The sequence below is a fragment of the Lemur catta genome, chromosome 16, assembly GCF_020740605.2.
Source record: "Lemur catta isolate mLemCat1 chromosome 16, mLemCat1.pri, whole genome shotgun sequence".
NCBI classification, from domain to species: domain Eukaryota; kingdom Metazoa; phylum Chordata; class Mammalia; order Primates; family Lemuridae; genus Lemur; species Lemur catta.
In genome coordinates this window covers 18,894,816-18,915,495 of record NC_059143.1, presented here as the reverse complement: position 1 = coordinate 18,915,495, position 20,680 = coordinate 18,894,816, and the positions used below count along the sequence as shown (strand labels likewise).

At 41.2% G+C, this 20,680-nt stretch overlaps 1 protein-coding gene across 3 annotated transcripts in view; it reads left to right on the top strand.

Annotated features, from left to right (window-relative positions):
* The window catches only part of KCTD1 (potassium channel tetramerization domain containing 1), an 87,763-nt gene that overhangs the window by 23,477 nt on the left and 43,606 nt on the right, over window positions 1-20,680 (top strand). For all 3 annotated transcript variants that reach the window (XM_045527336.1, XM_045527337.1, XM_045527335.1), the window contains exon 2: window positions 20,338-20,516. In XM_045527336.1, the coding sequence (XP_045383292.1) occupies window positions 20,353-20,516 (164 nt within the window). In that variant the 5' untranslated portion in view covers window positions 20,338-20,352. The remainder of the gene's footprint in view (window positions 1-20,337; window positions 20,517-20,680) is intronic.

Below are 20,680 nucleotides of genomic sequence, written 5' to 3'. Positions count from 1 at the left end.
TTGGCTGTTTTAGCCTCATCTCAAATGACAGCAGCCATGAAACCCAGGTTTGACATACTAATCGTATTTTCTAATACCTATTCCAACACATGTATAAAACTATTTAGAAACAATAAAATAGTCATCCATGTACCAAGTCAAATAACCCGAGTCACTGCGGTGGCACAAGGTCCCTTGTTAGAGAGCCTGGTCTAGATCACAGCCTTCCAGAGCAGGAAGGAACCCCGCAGATTTCTTGAATTTTATGAATTCCTCGAGGCCCAGATAGGTTCAGTGTGTGGGTGACATGGTCTCCAAATTGTTCTCCAGTCCCCAGAAATGCATCAATATCACATGCAGTTTTCTCAGGAAGGGCTGCTACCTTGCTGGTCCCTTTTCTCACATTTTACTGTCACAATGTTGTGCATCCTTGGATTTTTTTTTTTTTCCTACTCAGAGGAAAGTGCTATTAAAGACCGGCCACCCACCTCCAGGAGCATAGGATCTGCGTAAACTGAGAGCCCTGGCCCTGGCGGATGGGAGCTTAGGGATGTCTGAATAATCTGCATACCTCTCAACTACTCTTCTTTAAACACCTGCTCCAGGGGCTGTGTGGGCTCTGGAAATGACAGCTGGCCACCAGACTGCCAAAGTGCCCTGCCCTCTCAGACCTTATATTCTAGGGCGAATGAGATGGACAGAAAAGGGAAATAGGTAGCAGTAAGAAAATATTTTATAGTAGTAAGTGTTCTATAGAAAATGAAAACAAGGGGGCCTTCACAGAGAAAGCACGGCAGCACAAAGGAGCTAACAGTAGGAAGAATGTCCCAGGCAGAGCAATCAGCTCGTGTAAAAGTTTTGGAAATCCTTTGAAAGATATCAAGTTATTAATATTTCAGTTTGATTTGGGTGCAGAGAAGGGAATGAGGTGAAACAGTTGGTTGGACCTCACTGGATGCCATGGGGAGTTATCGAGCATTGGCTTCCACGGGGTAACAGCATCCCACAATTCAGCTCTGGAAATGAAGCAGATTGCAAAGTGAACCAGGCACATGCATTGCTGCAGTTTGTCATGTGGTCCTAAGCAGGGTACTTGATCTCTAAACTGTATTTGACCTGTGAAGTGGGGATACTAGCAGCCCTACCTCACAAGAGAGTGTCTGCTCCATGCTGAGCACAGGAAACACCCAGTGTTACCTTCCTCTTAATCCTTTCTGGAAGATTCTTACAGGTAGAAAAACAGAGTTGCTTGTAAGAAATAAACCAAGGTTTTAAAAGTTGATGTTTGGATAATTCTGCTCTTTGCGACTCATTAAAGGAAGGCTTTGGAGACTGGCGGCTAGTATTGGCTGGGTTTTCTAGGAGAGACTTTTTTGGGGGGGAAATGAACTTTTTTGATATTCCGCATTCTTTCCAAAGGTCCTTTTTGGGTGTAGTTCATCCAGGCGGTACATATAAACAGTGAGATCGAGACATTTCGTTAGAGGAGGAATGAAAGTTGTGTCTCTCACAAATGACTCCAGAAGAGCATATGTGATTTTGTGCCTTTAGATTTTTTTTTAATTAAAAATGTCTTAAAATCTAACACATGTACATGTTAAAATTTAAAAATATACCATGAAAAATGACTCTGCCTCCTATTTCTGACTGCCAGTCCCCCATTTCCCTCCCTAGGAAAAAAAACCACTGATACATTTTCTCGTGGATTCTTCCAGACATATGCATATTCAAACATTTGTGTGTGCATCACATATGGTTTTTGAAAGGTAGAGCTTTCTTAAATGTTTGGGTATGGCAGCTGCTTAAAGGCTTGGGAAAAATAGAATAATACATAGAAAGAAGGTAGAATAATGTCTCTGGGTTACTGATCACTGAGCATTAGTGAATTTGTAAATAATACAAAAATAATACTAAGTAACTAATACAAAAATTAAAATAATACATACAGTTAAATGGAGCTAATTCTGTCTGCAGAGACAGAATGTTTTTAAATAAACCGGACCTTGAATTTTCTTGTTTTGTCTACAATAAGGGAATGTTTTAAAGTGATGGGAGTCTGTGAGTGTTGTCTCACCGGCACCTTGGCCTATCCACCCCCAGCAGGCAAATATGGCTTACGAGTAAGGGTGGATGTGGTCCTAGCTGTCCCTAGCGACAGGCACCAACCCCCCCACTCACTCTGGAAAGCAGGCAGTGTGTGCTGGGGAGGGCCAGCCCCTAGTCCAGTTGTTACAGTGAGTGCTTTAGAGGTAGGCGCTGGTGTGCAGCCCCTCAACAGGGCAGTAGCAGCTCGCCCAAGCAGGTGGTCTCAGGGTGTTTGCATTAGAAGCCACCCACGTAACAGTTGAGAAGTTCCTGAGTTAGTACCCCTGTCCCCCAACATTGTCTCAAATTCTGCCCAGGCTGAGGTGTCCTGGGACTGCAGATGTGAGTCTGTTCTCTGCTTGGAGCCAGGTTGGCCAGCAGTGAGCATATTCACACCCCGGTATCCCGAGAGTCACTCTGGCACCAGCCAGAGTTTGAGCGTCTAAACCTTAATTGTTGTTCCACAAATTGCATTTCCCAAACTGCTAGACGTTTTTCTTAATTCAGGAAAGAGGAGGCAGCAATAGGTTATGGGAGGCTCCCCACCATTATTTTTCCAAACTTAAAAAACTTTTCTATGATAAATTTTCACAAAACCACATATGGCTTTACCTTAGGTACACAGTTTTTCAGATTTTAATGTCCTTCTCACATAGCTCTAATTTGATCCTTACAATAACCCTTTGAGTTGGGAGGGGGAGACTATTATCTACATTTTACAAATGCAAAAATTGAGTCTCAGATAGCCATATCCTATGACAATTTCATACAGAAAGTAAGTCACTACCTGCAATAGAGTTTCTCTAAGTAGGAGGGAAGACTGATCCTGCAATAGGTATCTAAAGAAATAGGGTTCCAGGGTCAGATAAATTTGGGAAACATGCCATCCTCTTGGAAATCCTATATAAAAAAACCTGTTTAACTCAGTGTTTCTGAAATTTATTTGATTTTTAACCCTCCCCTGTCCCCACTTGGTAACCACAATTTCTAGTACCACAATTTCTCATAACACTTTGGGAAACATAAGTCTACAACATCACCATGAAAAAAATGTAATTTTTGAGTTACTTTTAAAAAATGCATCTCTGCACGTTTGTACTATTTAAAACAATTTTAGCTCCAATTCAGAAACTCCAAAAGTTATCCACATGACCGTCAGCTAACACTAATATTTCCAGATTTATGGAGCAATACGCAAAACACTGTGGGAGATGCTTAAAATCTAGTTTAGGTCTCAGCCACTTAGTAGATTTGTGACTCAATCAAATTACTTAACCTCTATAAGCCACAGTTTCTCTACCCGAAAATCTGTTAGTTCCTACTTCATGGTTATTGTAGAGGTTAAATGAACTGACTCGCACAGTGCCTGGCACATAGTAGGTGCTCAGAAAATACTAACTTTTATTATTCATGAGCTCCAGGCAGATTTGCTGTTCAGAAGAGTCCATTGGACTCTGTCTTGGGGACACTAATGAGCATGCTGGAAATAGATGCCATCGAAATTTGATTAAATGAGAAAGTTACAGTTGGCTCAAGTGTCTAATACTATGTAGCTGGAGTAAAATATGCCTGATTATATTATTTTCCTAGGACTGCCATAATAAAGTACCACAAACTGAGTGGCTTAAACAACAGAAATTCATTGTCTGTCTCACAGCTCTGGAGGCCAGAAATCTGAGATCAGGGGCTCTGGTGGTTTGCTGGCAGTCTTTGGTGTTCCCTTGCTTGTGGATGCTCACCCCAATCTCTGCCTGACGTTCACGTGCCATTCTCCCTGTGTGCTCGTCTATATCCCAATTTCCCCTTTTTATAAGGATGCTTGTCATTGGATTAGGGCCCTCCTTACCCTAGTATGACCTTATTTTCACTGATCACTTCTGCGACGACCCTATTTCCAAGTAAGGTCACATTCTGAGCTACTGGGTTAGAACTTCCACTTGTGAATGTTTGGGGGACCCAGTTCAACCCATAACCCAGTGTAGTATGTCAATCCCTATAAAAACATGCAAGAGAGATTTGACTAAACATCCAGTTGTGAAATTTTGTGCTTGCTTTTTTTTTCTTAGAACTGCCTTTTTCAGTCACCTTTATGGAGGTATGGTTTGTCTACAACAAAATGCACCCATTTTAAGTGTACAGTTTAATGCGTTTTGACAGATATATCCACCTGGGCTACCACCGCCCCCATCCAGGTGTGGATCATTTCCATCGTGTTAGGAAGTTTCCTCCTGTCCCTCCCCAGACAGTCACTGACCTGCTTCCTGCCACTGTAGGTTAATGGTGGCTGTACCTTTTCTAGAGTTTCATGGAAATGAAATTATACAGCATGTATTCTTTGTGCTGGCCTTTTTGCTTATGTCTGCTTTTAATGTGAACCATGAGCCCACAGAAATCTCATATAGAAGTTTTTAATAACTATAAATCCAGCCCTTAGAGTACAATTTTGATAGATCTTTAAAGGAAAGTTTGTTCTTTCTTTACTGCATCTGTGGCCCTATCTTAGGCTCCTCATACCCTCGTTAAATCCTCAGATCAGCTCTGGGAGGTTAGTATTCTTTTCTGCATTTATAAAAGAGGCAGTTTCTTAAAGGCATCTTTTCTTTTTTTCAGTCTCTGATTACTGCTACCTGGAAAATGGGTTGAATTGAGGGGTATTGAGCTTTTGCCAAGATTAGCACTTACAAATGTTGGAGTATGCCTCCAGTGGTATTTTCAATGAAGTGTTCAAGGCCTTTGTAAAGATTGACATAGTGCATGTCAAGGGTGCCTAGCACATAGAAAGCACCCCCAAATGTCACCTGTCATTACTGTGACTCAGGGGGACTTACAGGCCATTGTAGCTGAAGCCCCTGTGTGGCCAGCATTCTTCACCCTGCAGCACCCTGATGTTTCACCCAGATCCAGGGAGGGGTGGGCCTGTATTAGTACAATGGAATATAGCTTTAAGGAGAGAAGTGGTAATCCCTGCTTAATTTATTTAACATTTTAATATCCGTATACCAGTACAGGGGTGAGCCTGTCCCCTCCTTCACCCTTGTTCCCCCAACAGCTCTGCCTTTTTCTGCTTTTCATCTGAAAGGAAAGGGTGCCAACATGACCCAATGTGGGCATTCCACCAGTGGGGCTCTGCTTCTCATTTCTACGGTGGGAGAAGTCATGGCGGCTGTGCGCAGCAGGTGTGTGCAGGAGCGCTGGGACCCAGCTCTCCAAACTGCCAGCCTTTAGGAAACTTTAAACAGAACAGGGGAGATGCCAGCCCAACGCTGACATATCTTAAGGTCGTGCCAGCTCAAATCAGAAACTGTCCTTAGCATCGCAGTATCTCCAGTGCCAGCCAAGCTGGAGAAGGAGTTTGTAGGCATAAACTCAAAGTTAGTAATTTCACAGTTTTTTGCTTGACCCACCAAAAGAGGTAAAAAAATAATAATAATTTTACAGTTTTTTGTTTGCAACGTATTAAACATTTTAGAGCTAAAATATGAAATCAGCCGGCACCATCTTTTAGCGGTTATTTTTAATTTTTGGTTTTTTTTTTTTTTAGTTCTAATTTGTCACATTTTCTCCTCCTCCCTTATCCTTCATATCACTTTAGAAATACGTGTGAATTAAGGTCAATTAGTGTGTGTCGACATCCACCTCAAACTAAATCTCTAAATTATCTTTGTTTAAATCTTGAAGGGGTAGTAATTTCAGCTTAAGTGGCAATTAAAAAGCAAGAATTATGCTTAATAACCTCCACGGGGGTACCTGAGGTCTTCTGTTGTAGAGTCTTGACAAATACTGTTAGTCATCAATAATTTAGGGGAGTATCATCTGACTGCCATTTAGTTTTACAAGGTTACAGGGGCTCCGTTTCTCTCTGGGGAGAGAGCAGAGAGAAGATAGCTGGGCACGTGGGTGTGCTGAAGCCAGGCGCTGTGCTTACCAGGAGCTTCGCAGCTCCCAGTTGCCCTCTGCCTCAGTTTCCCTTTTTTTCCAGAAACACTCATGAACCAACTCTTTTCCAGCCTGAATTCCCTTGCTATTCATTATCAAAATGTTAACATGCAAATGCTATTTTAGAGCTACTAACTCAAATATGGTCCTGTGTAACGGGATTAACATTAATTTAGTTAAGTGTATTGTCAGATTTGACATTGAGGACATATTCATGCTAATTAGAACAGGTACAGTGAATAGGCCCTCACTACAGCTGTCTCATTAAGACTGAACTGAATTGATTTTGATGCCTTCTTACAGATTTTTAAATTAAGAGTAACAAATGGCAGCAATTGGCTCCAAATACATAGACTGTTCCCTTAAGCAGCCACAGTGCCTCTCCACGATTATTTTTTTAGATTTCAAGTAGGCTAACTTCTTACCTCCTCCTATCTCTCTATTATAGTCCAACTAAATTATATTAGTACAGCCCAACAGAGCTTTAGAGAGCAGTGGTAATCCCTGCTTAATTTGTTTAACATTTTAATATCCATTTAACAAGTACATAAAATAGGATATCAAGTACCTTATTAGCAGATAAAATAATTCCAGTGATGTATTTTGAGTCTTTGTATAAATGGTTGAGTGAATATTAATACTCAGGTCATCTTCTCCAAATGGTGATAAGCAGACCAGAAAGTTAGGTGTCATTATCGTTAACTTCATTTGATTACCTTTAGTTTAGGATTTCCATTAGAAGGCCAGTGTATCTTCAAAGGTAAAGATTTAGAACATTTTTAAATTTGTGTCCACAAAACATTTTTTCCATAAAATACTAGACTGACTTATGAACAAGCAGTTGCTATATTAGTATCACTCACATACCGGAGTCTCATCTTTTGCTTTTTGCCACAGATAAGAAGTACGAAAAGCAGGTATGCTCTGTATTTCTGAGAGCACTTCCAGTCTCATGCAGATTCTTTAAGCAGTGACTATCTGAGGCCATCATTAGAGTTAGGAATTTCTGAATATAGGTGAAAAGCAATACTCCATCCGGAAAGTTAGATTTAGGCGTAATTGTGACAGTCAGGCCAATTTTCCTTTACCATGTGTCTTCACGGAGATTGAAGTTGTATTTAAACAGCTTTGAAAATAAAGTAAAAGCAGAAAAAATAATGAATTTACAGCTTGTTATTCTTGGTGGATAATAATATCAGAAGTTCATTAGTACACATTTTCCCTCAGCAGAAAAAATGCTTGTACAGTTTAAGTTTCTGGGTATTCGTACAGCACAGTGTCCTATGCAGAATGAAGTGTGCTGATTTTCACAGTAAGTTCAGAACCACTGGAAAACAGGGAGCAAAGAAATAAGGATGGTGTGTGAGCAGTGTAGACTGCTCTCTTGCAAGTATCTCTTAAAAATAATCATTAAATCTTTTAAAAATAGTCATCATTTGCACCATTTTGAAAACCATCACTAAAAATGATAGCTTTGCTTTTTTTTTTTATTTTTATTTTTTTTGAGTAATGTTCTGGGCATTAAATAAGTGCTTTGCATGACTTTCTACTTTTTTACATGAGTTATTGATTTTTCACCATAATCATAAAAGGCATTATTGTTACCATCTTAAGGGTGGGGAAACTGAGGTGCAAAGCGGTTAGACGGAACTAGGGTTGAAGCCCAGCTCTCTGGCCCCAGAGCTCATGCAGGATTCCATCTGGGCTTCTGTATACCCTGGCCCATGTATCAGTAACGTTTTTCCAATTAGAATTTATAAAGGTTGGCTGTCGATTGAGATTATACCTTACAATATACAATATGCAATTATACCTTCATCTTAAAATGTTATTACTTTCATTACAGAGTCAATGTCCACCTCAGTTATTTGTAACAGTCCTCATAGTTTCTGTGTTTAAATAGGGTGCAGCTATATTGCTACATTGCATCACTTGAAGCTTTCTGCCTGTTCCAACCCCAGGACAGTTTTTTTGTTTCTCCTTCTGTTCCCTAGACCGAAGCAGTCTCTAATACTTTATATGGTTATTGGAGAGAAGACAAAAGTCTTTGTGAAGGAAGGTGAAAGATGGGGTGCCATGGTACAGCCATCTTTTAAAATCTCCCCTGGAATTCCTATTGTTATTCAACAAATGTGTTTATTTAGTGCCCACTAGATGCCAGGCTCTGTGCTAGAGACTAGGGGCACAGTGAACAAAGCATGCTCGTCCCATCCCTGCGGAGCCTATAGTCTGATTGATTTCCAAGGATGGTGCTGCGTACGGCATGTCGGTTGTGAAAATGCCGTTTGTGGGTTTTGGGGAGTTTGGGGCTTTGGGCTGTTGTTCTGTCCAGCTCCACCGCACCCACTCTGAGCCTGTCTCTTGGAGCTGCGGGGACCCAGAGTCAGCCCACAGTGCTGCACGGCTGCCTTCTTGTCATTTTTTTAAGCCACAGCAATGCCAACACTGCTAACATGCTGCTTCTTGGAGTGTGGACTGGTAGCCCTGGAGATTCCTCGCACACACACAGGCTGCTGAGTCGCCTGTGGCACTGGGGTGTTTACTGTGACAGCGTCTGTGTTTTTGTCCTGGGAAGTATTAATGCATTTATTTTATTTCCACAAAATCCCTATCACCTCGTTCATGTTTAATTTGTCTTTACTTGTCATGTGTGCCTATTAATACCGTGAGACGGTGGGGTTTGTTTTTTCTTTTTAATTGATGGGTAGGTAACAAATCAAAAAGCGTTTGAGGGCCACTGCCCTAAGGGACAAATCACTGAGGTCATTTGCTGGAAAGAGATCAGAGCACTCAATTATAGAGCCTTATGGACTTGCTTTGTCATCAGCAGCACTGTGTATTCATTTTCTACTGAGCACCCAGAAAAAAAAAAGTATTTCATGAAGTACTGTGAGGAGTTGATAGGAAAAATAATTGGGTGGTACTTACCCCCGATTTCTTTCTCACTGTGTCTGTAGGCTTTCAATTGATGCCTACGATCTTCCGTTCCACTGGTTATAACCATTTATCTGTGAGCTCCTGTACTGGTGAACTTTCCATCCGGGCCAGGGATCTACGTGGTTCTCTAAAAATCAGGCTTCAGCCCCACGGTCTTCAGAAGGAAGCCATATGCAGAGAGACTGTTCCGATTTGTTAGTGGGATGACCATAGCAAATTGCAAGACCCGGAGGATTCTTCAAACCCTTCTCCCAAACTTCTCATGGCTACAAGCAGAAGAGCCCACTTGCAAGAGGGATCAAGTAAAGTCCTATTATGGGATAAACCAGACGACCTGCAGGCAGGAACATGGGCATTAAAAATTGACCTCTTGAATACAGAAGTGGACAGGTGGTTGGGAAATGAGGAGATAAAACTGGTCTGATCCCTTCTCCCTAACGCACACCCCTTTCCTCCTGTCTCTCTCTTCTTGTCTCTGCTGGACTTTCCTTTCCATCAGTTTCTCCTCTCGTCTCCCTCCCACGCCACCGGCCTTTCCTCACTTCCTGCCCGTCTTTCTGTCTTCTAATTTCTCTTGGGCTTCTCTGTCCCTTTCCTGCTTCTCTGCCCTTGGCCCCTTCTCTCCTTAGACAAAATTGCCTTTGCCCATTTCGCCTTCCCACTCCCCACCACCGTCTGGGCATTCTGTACTGTGTCTTGTGCTTTGAAAACCATCGAATAAAATGAAGCTGGGCTCTTAGTAATACCAAAAAAATCCTGCCGCCCGTTTCGCTTCTCTGAGCAGAATGCTCCAGTGCGATGCCGCCTGCTGCCGCGGGCAAGTGCACAGCCTGTTTTCAGAGTCTGAGCCCCAGTGGGTCAAACCCCACCAGATTGCCCCGACAGAGACGGCACCCCTGAGATGGGAGGATGCTAGCTCTGATTCCAGGGTATTTTGCTTCCAACTTTAAAGCAACTAACTTTTTTGACCTTGGGCAGCTAATCTAAATATTGCTGCCTCAGTGTTCCATCTTTGCAAAAGTATTGACCTTGCCTTCCTCCCTCTCTGGTCTTTTTAAAAGACTTACAGGTTATGATTGTTCATAGAGTCTTTGGAGTTCTGGGATCTCTTAGATAACTGCTTCATATGCATAAGGCACTATGTAAATACAGGGAATGATTTTTTTTTTCTAGCGCATTTCCATTTTTTATAGGAAACTTTTCTTCCCAATCAGGTTGATCTTTTAAAAGTTGGTTTGTTTTGTACTCTTGTTGGTTTTTATTTTAAGATACATCTCCAAGAACACAGATGTCTCCTTTACAGTGTGAAAATTGTAAAGAATAGCTCAATGCAATAAAATACTGAGGAGGAGGATTGTTCACTGCTGTCTTTAGTGCTCAGTCGAATGCCTGCTTTTTAATCTGTACTTTCAATGCTCTCTTCTCACCCATCTGCTCCTAAGCAGGAAGTTTTATCTACCGCTGTTCTCTCCAAAATATTCCGAGAAACAAATCTCCTGTGCTGATACCAGGGCTAGCAGTTCAACGGCAGGCACCATTGGGTCTCCTAGGGTCACCGGCCACAGTGGGCTGTAGACAGATGCTGCCTTGGCCACATCCTAAGGGGCAGAGCCAGAGGAGCCCAGTCATTCGGCTCCACATTTATTCAATACCAGTCCCTGTTAGCAGCTCCAAATGGGACTGATATAACTAAGAAGCAGGACCCAACAGCCAGAAGACAGTCAGTCTATATCTTCTGAGCATAAAGATCCCAGCAAGTGCCAGATGTCACCTGGTGTTTTTGGCAAACCGTTAGGCCTAGGGTATGCCTGTCAACAGGACACATGACCCACTGGGTCCAGGGTACACACATCGGCACTACTTCCCTCGAACGCCCTCTCATTTTCTTTTTTTTATTACCCAATCTGTCTTTTGGAAAAGATGCCACTGATGGTCCTCGCAAGAGATCCTTTCTTTATTTTTCAAAAGCATTGCTTCGTCACTGAAACAAATTTGTTTTGTATTCTGTAGGGGAATCTCAAATAAGCTGCTTTCAGACCACCCTGATATTCCAGAACAATGTACAATATAAGTAAATAATTAACATCCCAGCCAGATGATCCTAAGAATTTTTCTGAAGTAGGCATTTTGCTCATTAAGCACCATATTTTATTTTCCGTTTCCTCCTGCCACCGAAGGCAAATAGAAAGGAGAAGTGATTAAAATTTAATCTTCCCAATCAGCTGGAGAAAATGGTGTGATTGTTAAGAAATCGCTCTGGGTTGGCTTCCTTTTGCACTCATGCTTTTGGAATGCCTTTCGTTTCGTGACCGGTTCTCCTTTCTTTCAAAGGAATTTCGAATTCCAGTTCTGACCTTCTAAAATGCTAGCTTTCTTAAGATATTCGAAACTCTATGGTTTTTATTTTTAAAGATCGTAGGACTAGTAAAAATTCAGAACTGGAAAGAGCATCGTAGAGCATCTGGTCCAACTGCATGTATTACGAGTGGGAAAACCGAAGGGGGAGAACAATTTGCCAAGGCCACATCACTCGCTGGTGACATGACCCAGACTAAAACCTGGTCTTTATGCTGTCGCATCCTCGGGAAAACATTTCTGAGCTTAGGTACCTCAATTGATGTCAACGCCATTAGAAGTGCCGGAGGTAGTTCCTTCTTTAAAAGGTAATTGGGACAGAAGTTAGAAGTGTGATCCCTGTAGTGTGGAATTACTAAATATAGGTAAATATTTTAAAATATGCCCTGGGTTCATAAAACCAAGAGAGGTGCATCCTTTGCTGTACCAAAGTATTGTCTGGCTTCAAAATGATTCCTTAAGAGTATCCCTCAGTAATTCTCAGAATATTTAAAGTGTAATTTGATTTAAGAAATTTTATTTACGTGGGTGTTTTTTGTCATCAGGAATTCCCTGTGCCTACGGCCAGTTCTCAGATTAAACTCTCAACTCCCTGAGGAGTTCACTTCCGCAGTGCCCTAGCCCGGCACCAAATGGAGTAGCCAGCCAACGTTTTCTAAATGAATGAGCAAATGAACTTTCTATGAACACATCTATTGTATAAAATAGAGTAGACATATATTTATAAACCTGTGTATTTTAATTTTTTTATTTTTTAATGCAAAAGTTCAAGCAAATGGACATCTAAGAATCTAAGAGGAGATTCTCAGAAACTCAATTAAGGTTGAAAGGAACACAGTTAGCTTTCGATACTCTGCTGGAGGAGGAATTTTTATGACCACATCCAAGAAAGTCAGTAAGTCAAATTTATTGCCTATTTAGGGGAAGATGTGTCCTGCTCACTGTACCTAGAACTAGGACTTAGGGGAGTAAATAAAATGCCAATTCCCTGTGGCAGGGGAGGTGTCCACTTCCTGGGCCAGCCGGCTCCTGTCCTCTCTGTGATCACTAACCATCCTTCTAACCCTCCGGGCGGTCTGTTCACCCCCAAACAGACCCGGTGAAAGGAACAAGGCAAATATATCCCTTCTCCTGGGAAAGCCTGAGCATGTATGGCCTAGTAATAGGAGAGTGGCAACCTTATCTGGGTACACAATGGCTAGTGGTAAAATAGCACAGTAAATTTATTACTAGATAATTGTAGGCTAAGGCACTTGACCTCGGAGTCAACTTCCTTCTCTGTGACGTGGTGATAATACCTAACATTGTGTAGAGGTCTCCGATTTCAGACTTGAAGGCCCTCTGTAAGTGTCACATACTGTTTTGTTGCCAGCCTTTGCTGTCACTTGCATCTTCCCTTCAAGAGAGCGTGCAGAACCAACTTCTGGACATGCAGGAGGTGTACGGACGTGTACGACTTTCATCAACTTTCATCATTTTACTCTTGCTGTGTTTTAGAGCCGAGAACAGAGGGATCTGGGAAGAGGGCACGGATGACCAGATAGGCCCCAAGAGTGTGGAAACCATAGGCTATTGCCCCTTTCTTTCAGGATCCAATGCAATAGACTTCTGTGTCAGCTGAATATGAGCTTACCATGACCTGAGGCTCATTTAATTTTCAGTTCTGCACATTTCCTCCTTGGCAAGAAAATAAAGGGAAGGGAAGCATTAGCCCTAAATTTAGTTCCATTTCTGTATTTCTTCATTCAGTTCTTTAAAAAATGTCCAAAAAGTCTCTATTATGAAGGTAAAATACCACAGCATGCCAGGAGTGCGCGCTAAGTGATTTAATAGGGCAATGGAGTGCTGTATTTGTTCCTTTTTTAAAAATTTCAAAAGTAATAAATATTCAACTCCGAGGAGCATAAAGGAATAAAAACATAAAAAACTTTGCCTGTAACATCATCACCCAGTCCCAACCCCTGCTAATATTTTGGTGCATGTAATTCCAGAGTTTTTCTTTGTACCTATACACTACATATTTTTGTAAAAATGGCCTCTCCCTATAAAACTATTATTACTGCGCCTGCTGTCTCTTTAGTGTTACATTTTAATTTTTTAAAAAATTAATAATATCTGTAGTTAAGCCATAGTGTATATTTTAAAAATACTCTGTAGTGTTTTAAGTGAATTTAAAACTATCTATAAAATCTAATTTGAAAATTAATTCAGCTATAATAAACACAGCAAGATTCTATCAAAATGTTCTTTTTGTCAAGTTCATTTTCCTTTTGACCAAAAAGCAGAGAAATGGCGAATAGTCGTTCTTTTCATGGCCTCAGTTTAGTGATCTAATAAGGGAGCTTCTCAGACACATATTTCATTATGAAAAAGAAAAAAACAGAAAGGCATGTTGAGGGCACTCACTCCGTATCTGGCAGAGAGACCGTGCATTGAAATAGATAAAAAGTAGTAACCCCCCGTCCTGGCCACAGCAAAAAAGATACCATTTTACTACTTCAGATTAGGGAAGAATTGCAGATTTCATTTAATGCAGTTGATGATCATTTTGAAACAACTTTGAAGCACCCTATTTTTTTTTGTATTCTGTGAAATTAAGATTTTTATCTGAAAGGACAAATCAATACAGCTCCAGTGCCGTTTCATTTTATGAACCCTACTATGATGATTTCATTATCTGCTTCCTTTCATGCACTTTGTCCAAAGCACAGAATAAGCATCTTGTTATGCTCTGCCCTTTTTTGTTTCTCTAACCCCCACCATGTATTTATTAACACTTTCTTATATCAGTGTAAAACACTCCCTTTTTCCTGGGCTTTGCCTGCTCAGCTACGTAAAAGTCATTCCCTGTCCTCACTAGGTCCATAGAAGGCTTCTCTGTACATCTGGTTTACTGGGTTGTCAAATTTCATTTTTGTGTGTGCAGAGGAATGAAATGAACTTCATTTTTCCTCCCCTGCGCCAAGCACTGTGTTAGACGTTTGCCTGTTTAGCTGCCTTCTTTACCTCTCCAGAGGGTGGGGAGATTTAGCTCCGTCTTAGGGGTAAGGAAACTGGCATCAGATAGGTTTGGTAACTTCTCCAAGGTCACACAAAGGATGAAGCTGAGCTCAAGCCAGGTCTTTAGATTCCAAAAACAAAAAAAACAAAACAGGGCTCTTTCTCCTATACCCTTAGGGTACTCTGTATAGGTGACTTTTCCAGGAATATGAAATTTTGAAAATTCTCTTAACTTAGAAAAATGTTTTCCTTTACTATTTTTGGATGGAAATCTTTAGTCTGAAGTTTGATTTTTGGATGACTTAATTTTACATGATTTTGGTAATTAGCTACTGTCCTATGAGCTAGAAAACCAATAGCCATACTTCTCATAATGTATAAATTAAAAGTAACACCAAGAAATGATAGATGTTTGAGGTAATAGATATGCTAATTACCTTGATTTGATCATTACACATTGTATACATGGATTGAAATATCACTCATGTGTCAGTCTAAAATAAAATTTAAAAAAGAAATTTTGATTAAGTTCTTAAAAAAAGAGTAAGTAGGGCTCGTGAATTTGAAGGGAGCTCCTATGAATAAAGTGAATGGAAAGCTTGATGTCAAACTCAGATGCTCAGAAGACTTTTTTTGGGCTAATTCTTTGCTGTCTTCCAAATGGCTGAGATTAACAGAAACTGTCCTCTAAATCAATTTTGAAGCACTACTGGGGACTTTTTTTTTTTTAAACTTAGATGAAATTATCAGAAAAAAAATTTTTTTTCTCTCTCCAGCCTCATTCTGTTATTTAGTTAAAGTCAATAGAGACCACAGAGTTTGGCAGATGATAGGTGTCCAATGAAGAGTACTTGAATGAATGAAGAAACAACTGGGGCCTCTTTCAAAATACGTTGACACTACAACAGGGAGTCTTGCTATAGGATTATGTAACTATGGTCAGTAAAGTGATGTGTTTCTATAAGAACCATTATTGAGAGTCTAGTAGGACTGTGTCATTCCTGAAATAACACTCCCAATGCAGCCACAAATTTCCGTCCTGGGAAGCAGGGTATTTCCTAAGATACTTTTATTGCGTTGTCAAAGTATCAGAATTAATCAGAGCTCTCCCTTTTCCAAGCATGCCATATAACACAGATGTGTGTGTGTGTGTGTGTGTGTGTGTGTGTGTGTGTGTGTGTGTGAGAGAGAGAGAGAGAGAGAAAGAAAGAGAGAGAAGGAGGGAGGGAGGGAGAGAGAGAGAGAAATACATGTATTTTAATCCAGGTTGAAATTTGTGGAAAAGTTATGATCTATATTAAATTCTTTCACTGCTTTATTGAATGATATGAATTAAAATATCAAATAATAGAAGTATTTCGCTATTGACATGCTTTTCTGGAGGTACCACTAAGAAGCTTGTTTCTTTCTCCAGTGAAAAAGGTAATATAGTCCAACCAGATAGTGAAACGTGACACAAGACAGGGACATACATTCTTAACCAGTAAAGTCATTAAAACTTTCAGGGTAAACTTCAGCTCATTTGTTCAAGGCAGTGCCCTGGGGCTCCTGTCTGAACAGGGCTCTGCTAGGTTCGGAGGCAAATTTTTCACTTGCTGCTTTTGAAAGATGCCTGAAGTCAAATCCCTTGAAGGATTCTACTACCAAAAATCGTTGCTGGTCTGTTGGGGAGGAGAGTGGGATGATTAAGCTACAAGGAAGCAGCCAACGGAAAGCACCTGGGAAAGGGAAATTTTAAAGATAAACTGATGAACATGCCTGGAAAATCTGTGCAGGGTAGATAAGGGAAAAGAAGGAATTAGAAATAAAATTCCCAAGGGCTGATTCATGTCAAGAGTATTTTAGATTCGGTGAATTCTATGAAAAGAAATAATAAACACCTTTTTGGCTTTTTTTTTTAAGATTATATTTCACAGAAATTTAAGTGAATATTTGAACAGCAAGGGGTTCTGATCGGAGGAGGTTTTTTCCAAGATTACTTTTGGTTTATCTTCCTTTTATTTAAGTAGGAGTTATAATAAACTGAGGGAATCTTTTTTTTTTTGGCGGGGGGGAAGACAGAGTCTCACTCTGTTGCCCGGGCTAGAGTGCAGTGGCATCAACCTAGCTCACAGCAACCTCAAACTCCTGGGCTCAAGCAATCCTCCTGCCTCAGCCTCCCCAGTAGCTGGGTAGCTGGGACTACAGGCATACGCCACCAAGCCCGGCTAATTTTCTATATATATTTTTATCTGTCCATATAATTTCTTTCTATTTTTAGTAGAGACAGGGTCTCACTCTTGCTCAGGCTGGTCTCAAACTCCTGAGCTCAAACAATCCACCCGCCTCGGCCTCCCAGAGTGCTAGGATTACAGGCGTGAGCCACCGCACCCGGCCAAGTGAGTAAATCTTAAGGGTGCATATGTATACAGCTGTGTCACCACCCCGATCAAGATGCAGGACTTTTCTGGCTCTCCCAAGGCTTGTTCTTACCGCTCCCAGTCAGTACCCCCAAAGGTGCCAGCCATCTCATCTTGGCCGTCACAGCTTCCTTGTGCCTGCCTGTCACTTCATAAGAATGGAATTACACAGAATGTGCTCTTTTGTGTCGGGTACCTTTTCTTCAGTGCTCTGTCAAATCCTTAGGGCATTGTTTTTTTTTCTTTTCCATAGTATCAGTAAAGAAGGGAGACATTCTGTTACAAGGAGAGAGGGAAATGGATGTGTCGTGGGGTCCTACGCCATTTGTATCAAATGCTAAAACACCCCTATTTCTCCATCACACGAGTGCTAAGTTCAAGCCTGTTAGGATTTGGGCTTCCAAATATTATTGTAAGAAAAATTCAAGGCAAGTGTACTGTGCTGCTGTCCAATATGACAGCCACTAGCCACAGGTAGCTATGTAAATTAACCTTTAAGTTAGGTAAAATAAATTAAAATTAAAGATTCAGTTCCTGGGTCGCACTCGATACACTTCAGATGCTCGGGTGGCCACCTGTGGCTAGTGACGACGATATTGAACAGGGCGGAGCGAGAGCATTTCCTTCAGTGCAGGCAGGTCTGCTGGACAGCTGTGTTTAAGAACACTGGCTCTTAGCTCCCTACCTCTTCCACCGCCTCTTTTCCAGACGTGAGGATGTTGTGGTGAGCTTTATTCATGGATCGCGTCACCACACTTCAGCCCGGGCAACACAGTGAGACTCTGTCTCAAAAAAGAAAATAAAGAAATCTATTTGCCCAGGTGACAGGAATTCTAGAGATAGGCTCAGAGTCGGTTGACTTGGTGTCTCAACATCAGGACCAGGTTCTTTCCGACTCTCGGCTCTGCCGTCCTGGGCATCGGCTTTGGGCATCGGCTTCATCCTTCGGCTGGCAGGGAGACGGCAGTTGCAGGAAGGAGCATCCTGTCCGGGACTTCAGTGTCTAGGTAAAGCTGAGAGCATCAGCTCCAGCTACTGGCGAGGGAAGGAGGTTGCCACAGTCGTGCTAGATGAAGCATCTGGAGTCAATGAGGTGAACATTGAGGTCAACTCCAAGGTCCATTACAAGTGCCGAGACCCCCCTGCCCCAAATAGCCACCCCCAACCCAAGCCTATGGATTTTAAAAGTTCTTACAACCGGCCCCATACAGACAGTACCACGTGGAGAGCCCCAGCTCTGCTAGCTAATATCAGGTGATGCCTTAGCAATGACCGTAACTAGGGGACACAGACCCAGGAGGCATCCAGGCTGCGGAGTGAGCCCAGGAGCAGAACCCGGGGCTCCCGAAGGAGGGCAGCTCTGATCCTGCCCTTAAGGTTTAATGTCCACCTCCCACTCCCGGTTGTAGGAACACTGATTTCATTTTAAATTTAGCAGTATCCATACATTTATGACTTACGGTGTAAATGGTGTATATTCTGAGAAATCTGGAATCCTTCAACTGATCAGTTACGCTTTTTTTTTCTCCTTCTGTATAGACCTGGCAGTGTTAGAGCCGTGCTGAATGGGGTCACAGACTAACGACGATATTAACCCTGCAAATCTGCTCATTTTCGCCTGAGCACCCTCAGGCAGGACAGAGAATGTGTCCAATTGGAAAACTATTATAGACTTTGCGGTGCTCTGATGGGCTGAAATGTAACGGGGAGGGGTGTGTGTGTGTGTGTGTGTGTGTGTGTGTGTGTGTGTGTGTCTAGCCAGGAAATCATTTTCTAAAAGGAAGTCAGACAGTATGTATCTTTTAAAGGAAAACTGTGTTCAGATGTCTTGGAGGATTGAAGGGAAAAAAAAAAGAAAGGAAAAATGTGTCTTTTGTCATCCGAATTTTAAAATGCTACTTTTAATATTTCTGAATGTTAACTTTTATATTTCCTACTGTGTCTTTGTTTTTTTTTATTTTTCCCCCCTATCCAATACCCCTTTAATGCCTTTTCCTTGTGTACTACAAACATCCTTTTGTGTTTTTTAATGTCTATTTTGCATTGTTAAAAATACATATGCATTTATAGGGAATAATATAATGAATTCCCTTGAGCCTACCACTCAATTGAAGAACTAAAACATTAACTCTTTTTCTGTGACTGTTTCTGGGTTCTGTTTAATTCGGCATGTAGAAAAGCACAACACAGATGGTAAATATTTTGCGTAAAGACCCAATCACCACTGCATTTATAGTAGATGTTGAGTTTCAGAAAGCATGTGCACTCCCAGTCTTGCTTGGACATGTGGTTAATGCTAAGTAGTCTAACAGTTGTGCCCCAGGTAATTCCTAAAGCTGTTCCAGATCATAAAATCTATGATGTTTTGCAAATTTATATTTTATCATGCTGTGTTTTATGCACAAAAACGAGATGACTTCCCCTTTGTAATCTCCATCAAAGGCATTTTTCAAAATCCCTTTAGTATGCCTTATCGCTGGCTTCGCCACACGTTGTTTGCATGTTTGGAAACCATCTCTGGCTAAATTATGAATCCGAGAGTACATGTGTGTCATCAGACTTACAGAATTCACATATAAATGCTATTTTAGCTTATTCCTCAATTATAGACCCCTTCACTAAGTGCCACAGACCTGACTTGACTTGTGTTTGGTCTGGGCTCTAATTTAAAAGCAATCACCGTGTTTTGATAGTGTTTGAAATATTTATATTTTATATTTACATTGTATCCATGAAAAGGACGTAATATTTGCTCAAGCGTACAGTTTCTGACACATGTTCTTGCCGCCACCGTGTGACATCCTCACTCTGGTCTGTTTGCTCACGTTGCACCTTTGCTGTGATGACACGTCTCTGCATCAACATCTGCTTCAGTTCCACTCCGGGAACTTGATTTCTTCAAGAAGTCAGGCAAACAGAGGAGCAGCTCATTTGTGGTTCACAAGCACACATGTATCACTTGCGGGTATATTCCTTTCAAAGCGTACCCATACCCACAGTCTTGTAGGGAAAGAAACAGGGAACAAACAGGTAGGTAAAATATGGGTCGATTTTTTTTTTTTTTAATTTGCTGATTAACTTGTGGTGTCTCTTTGCAAGGTTGCTTTAAGGATGTGAGCTGATGGCTAGACCAGCTATGCCCTCTTTTTCTTAAATTTCTATTCAAAAAATAGAAATTTAAGAAAACATTTGTAGAACACAAGCGCCGAAGGTCTATTTTGATTCCAAGTGCATAGCAATGAGGAAGTTTTCGAGGAGAAGGATAAATCATACATATTTTATTTAGGTGCATATTAAGTGTTGATTGTCTCTTCATCCGGAATGTACAGAATTTCTCTACATGCCATTTACCAGTTGTTAAATGTGAGAATTTATTAGTATAATACAAGCTCTTAGTCTTCAGAATTATTTGAGATGAGCATTAGTTCAGCCCTTGATTCTAAGCATATGAAGTTTTCCTTTTCTTTACTACAGAATTTGTTTTTCTAATATTCATGATAACAAAAGTGAGAGCTTGCTGATTTTCCAGATTTTATTATCAAATGAATATCACCATTAATCACTGGTTATTCTTTATAATATGTGTATTTTCCTTTCTTTCCACTGAAAAGAGAAAACATGTCTAAACTTGCTTATCTCTCTGTAGGACAGTCGGCCCAATATGTCAAGACCTCTGATCACTAGATCCCCTGCATCTCCACTGAACAACCAAGGCATTCCTACTCCAGCACAGCTCACAAAATCCAATGCGCCCGTCCACATTGACGTGGGCGGCCACATGTACACCAGCAGCCTGGCCACCCTCACCAAATACCCTGAATCCAGGTAATCTGAAAAACGGAAAAGTCAGACTCCGAAGTGTATGTATTTGATGATCTAACTGTTTTTCCTTTGACCAGCATAGCAGCGTGGCCCCACCAAGGCTGGAGTGAGGACGTGAAAGTGCCACGTGGGCCACCCTGCAGCAGAGGTTGCTCTTGGACGTGGCT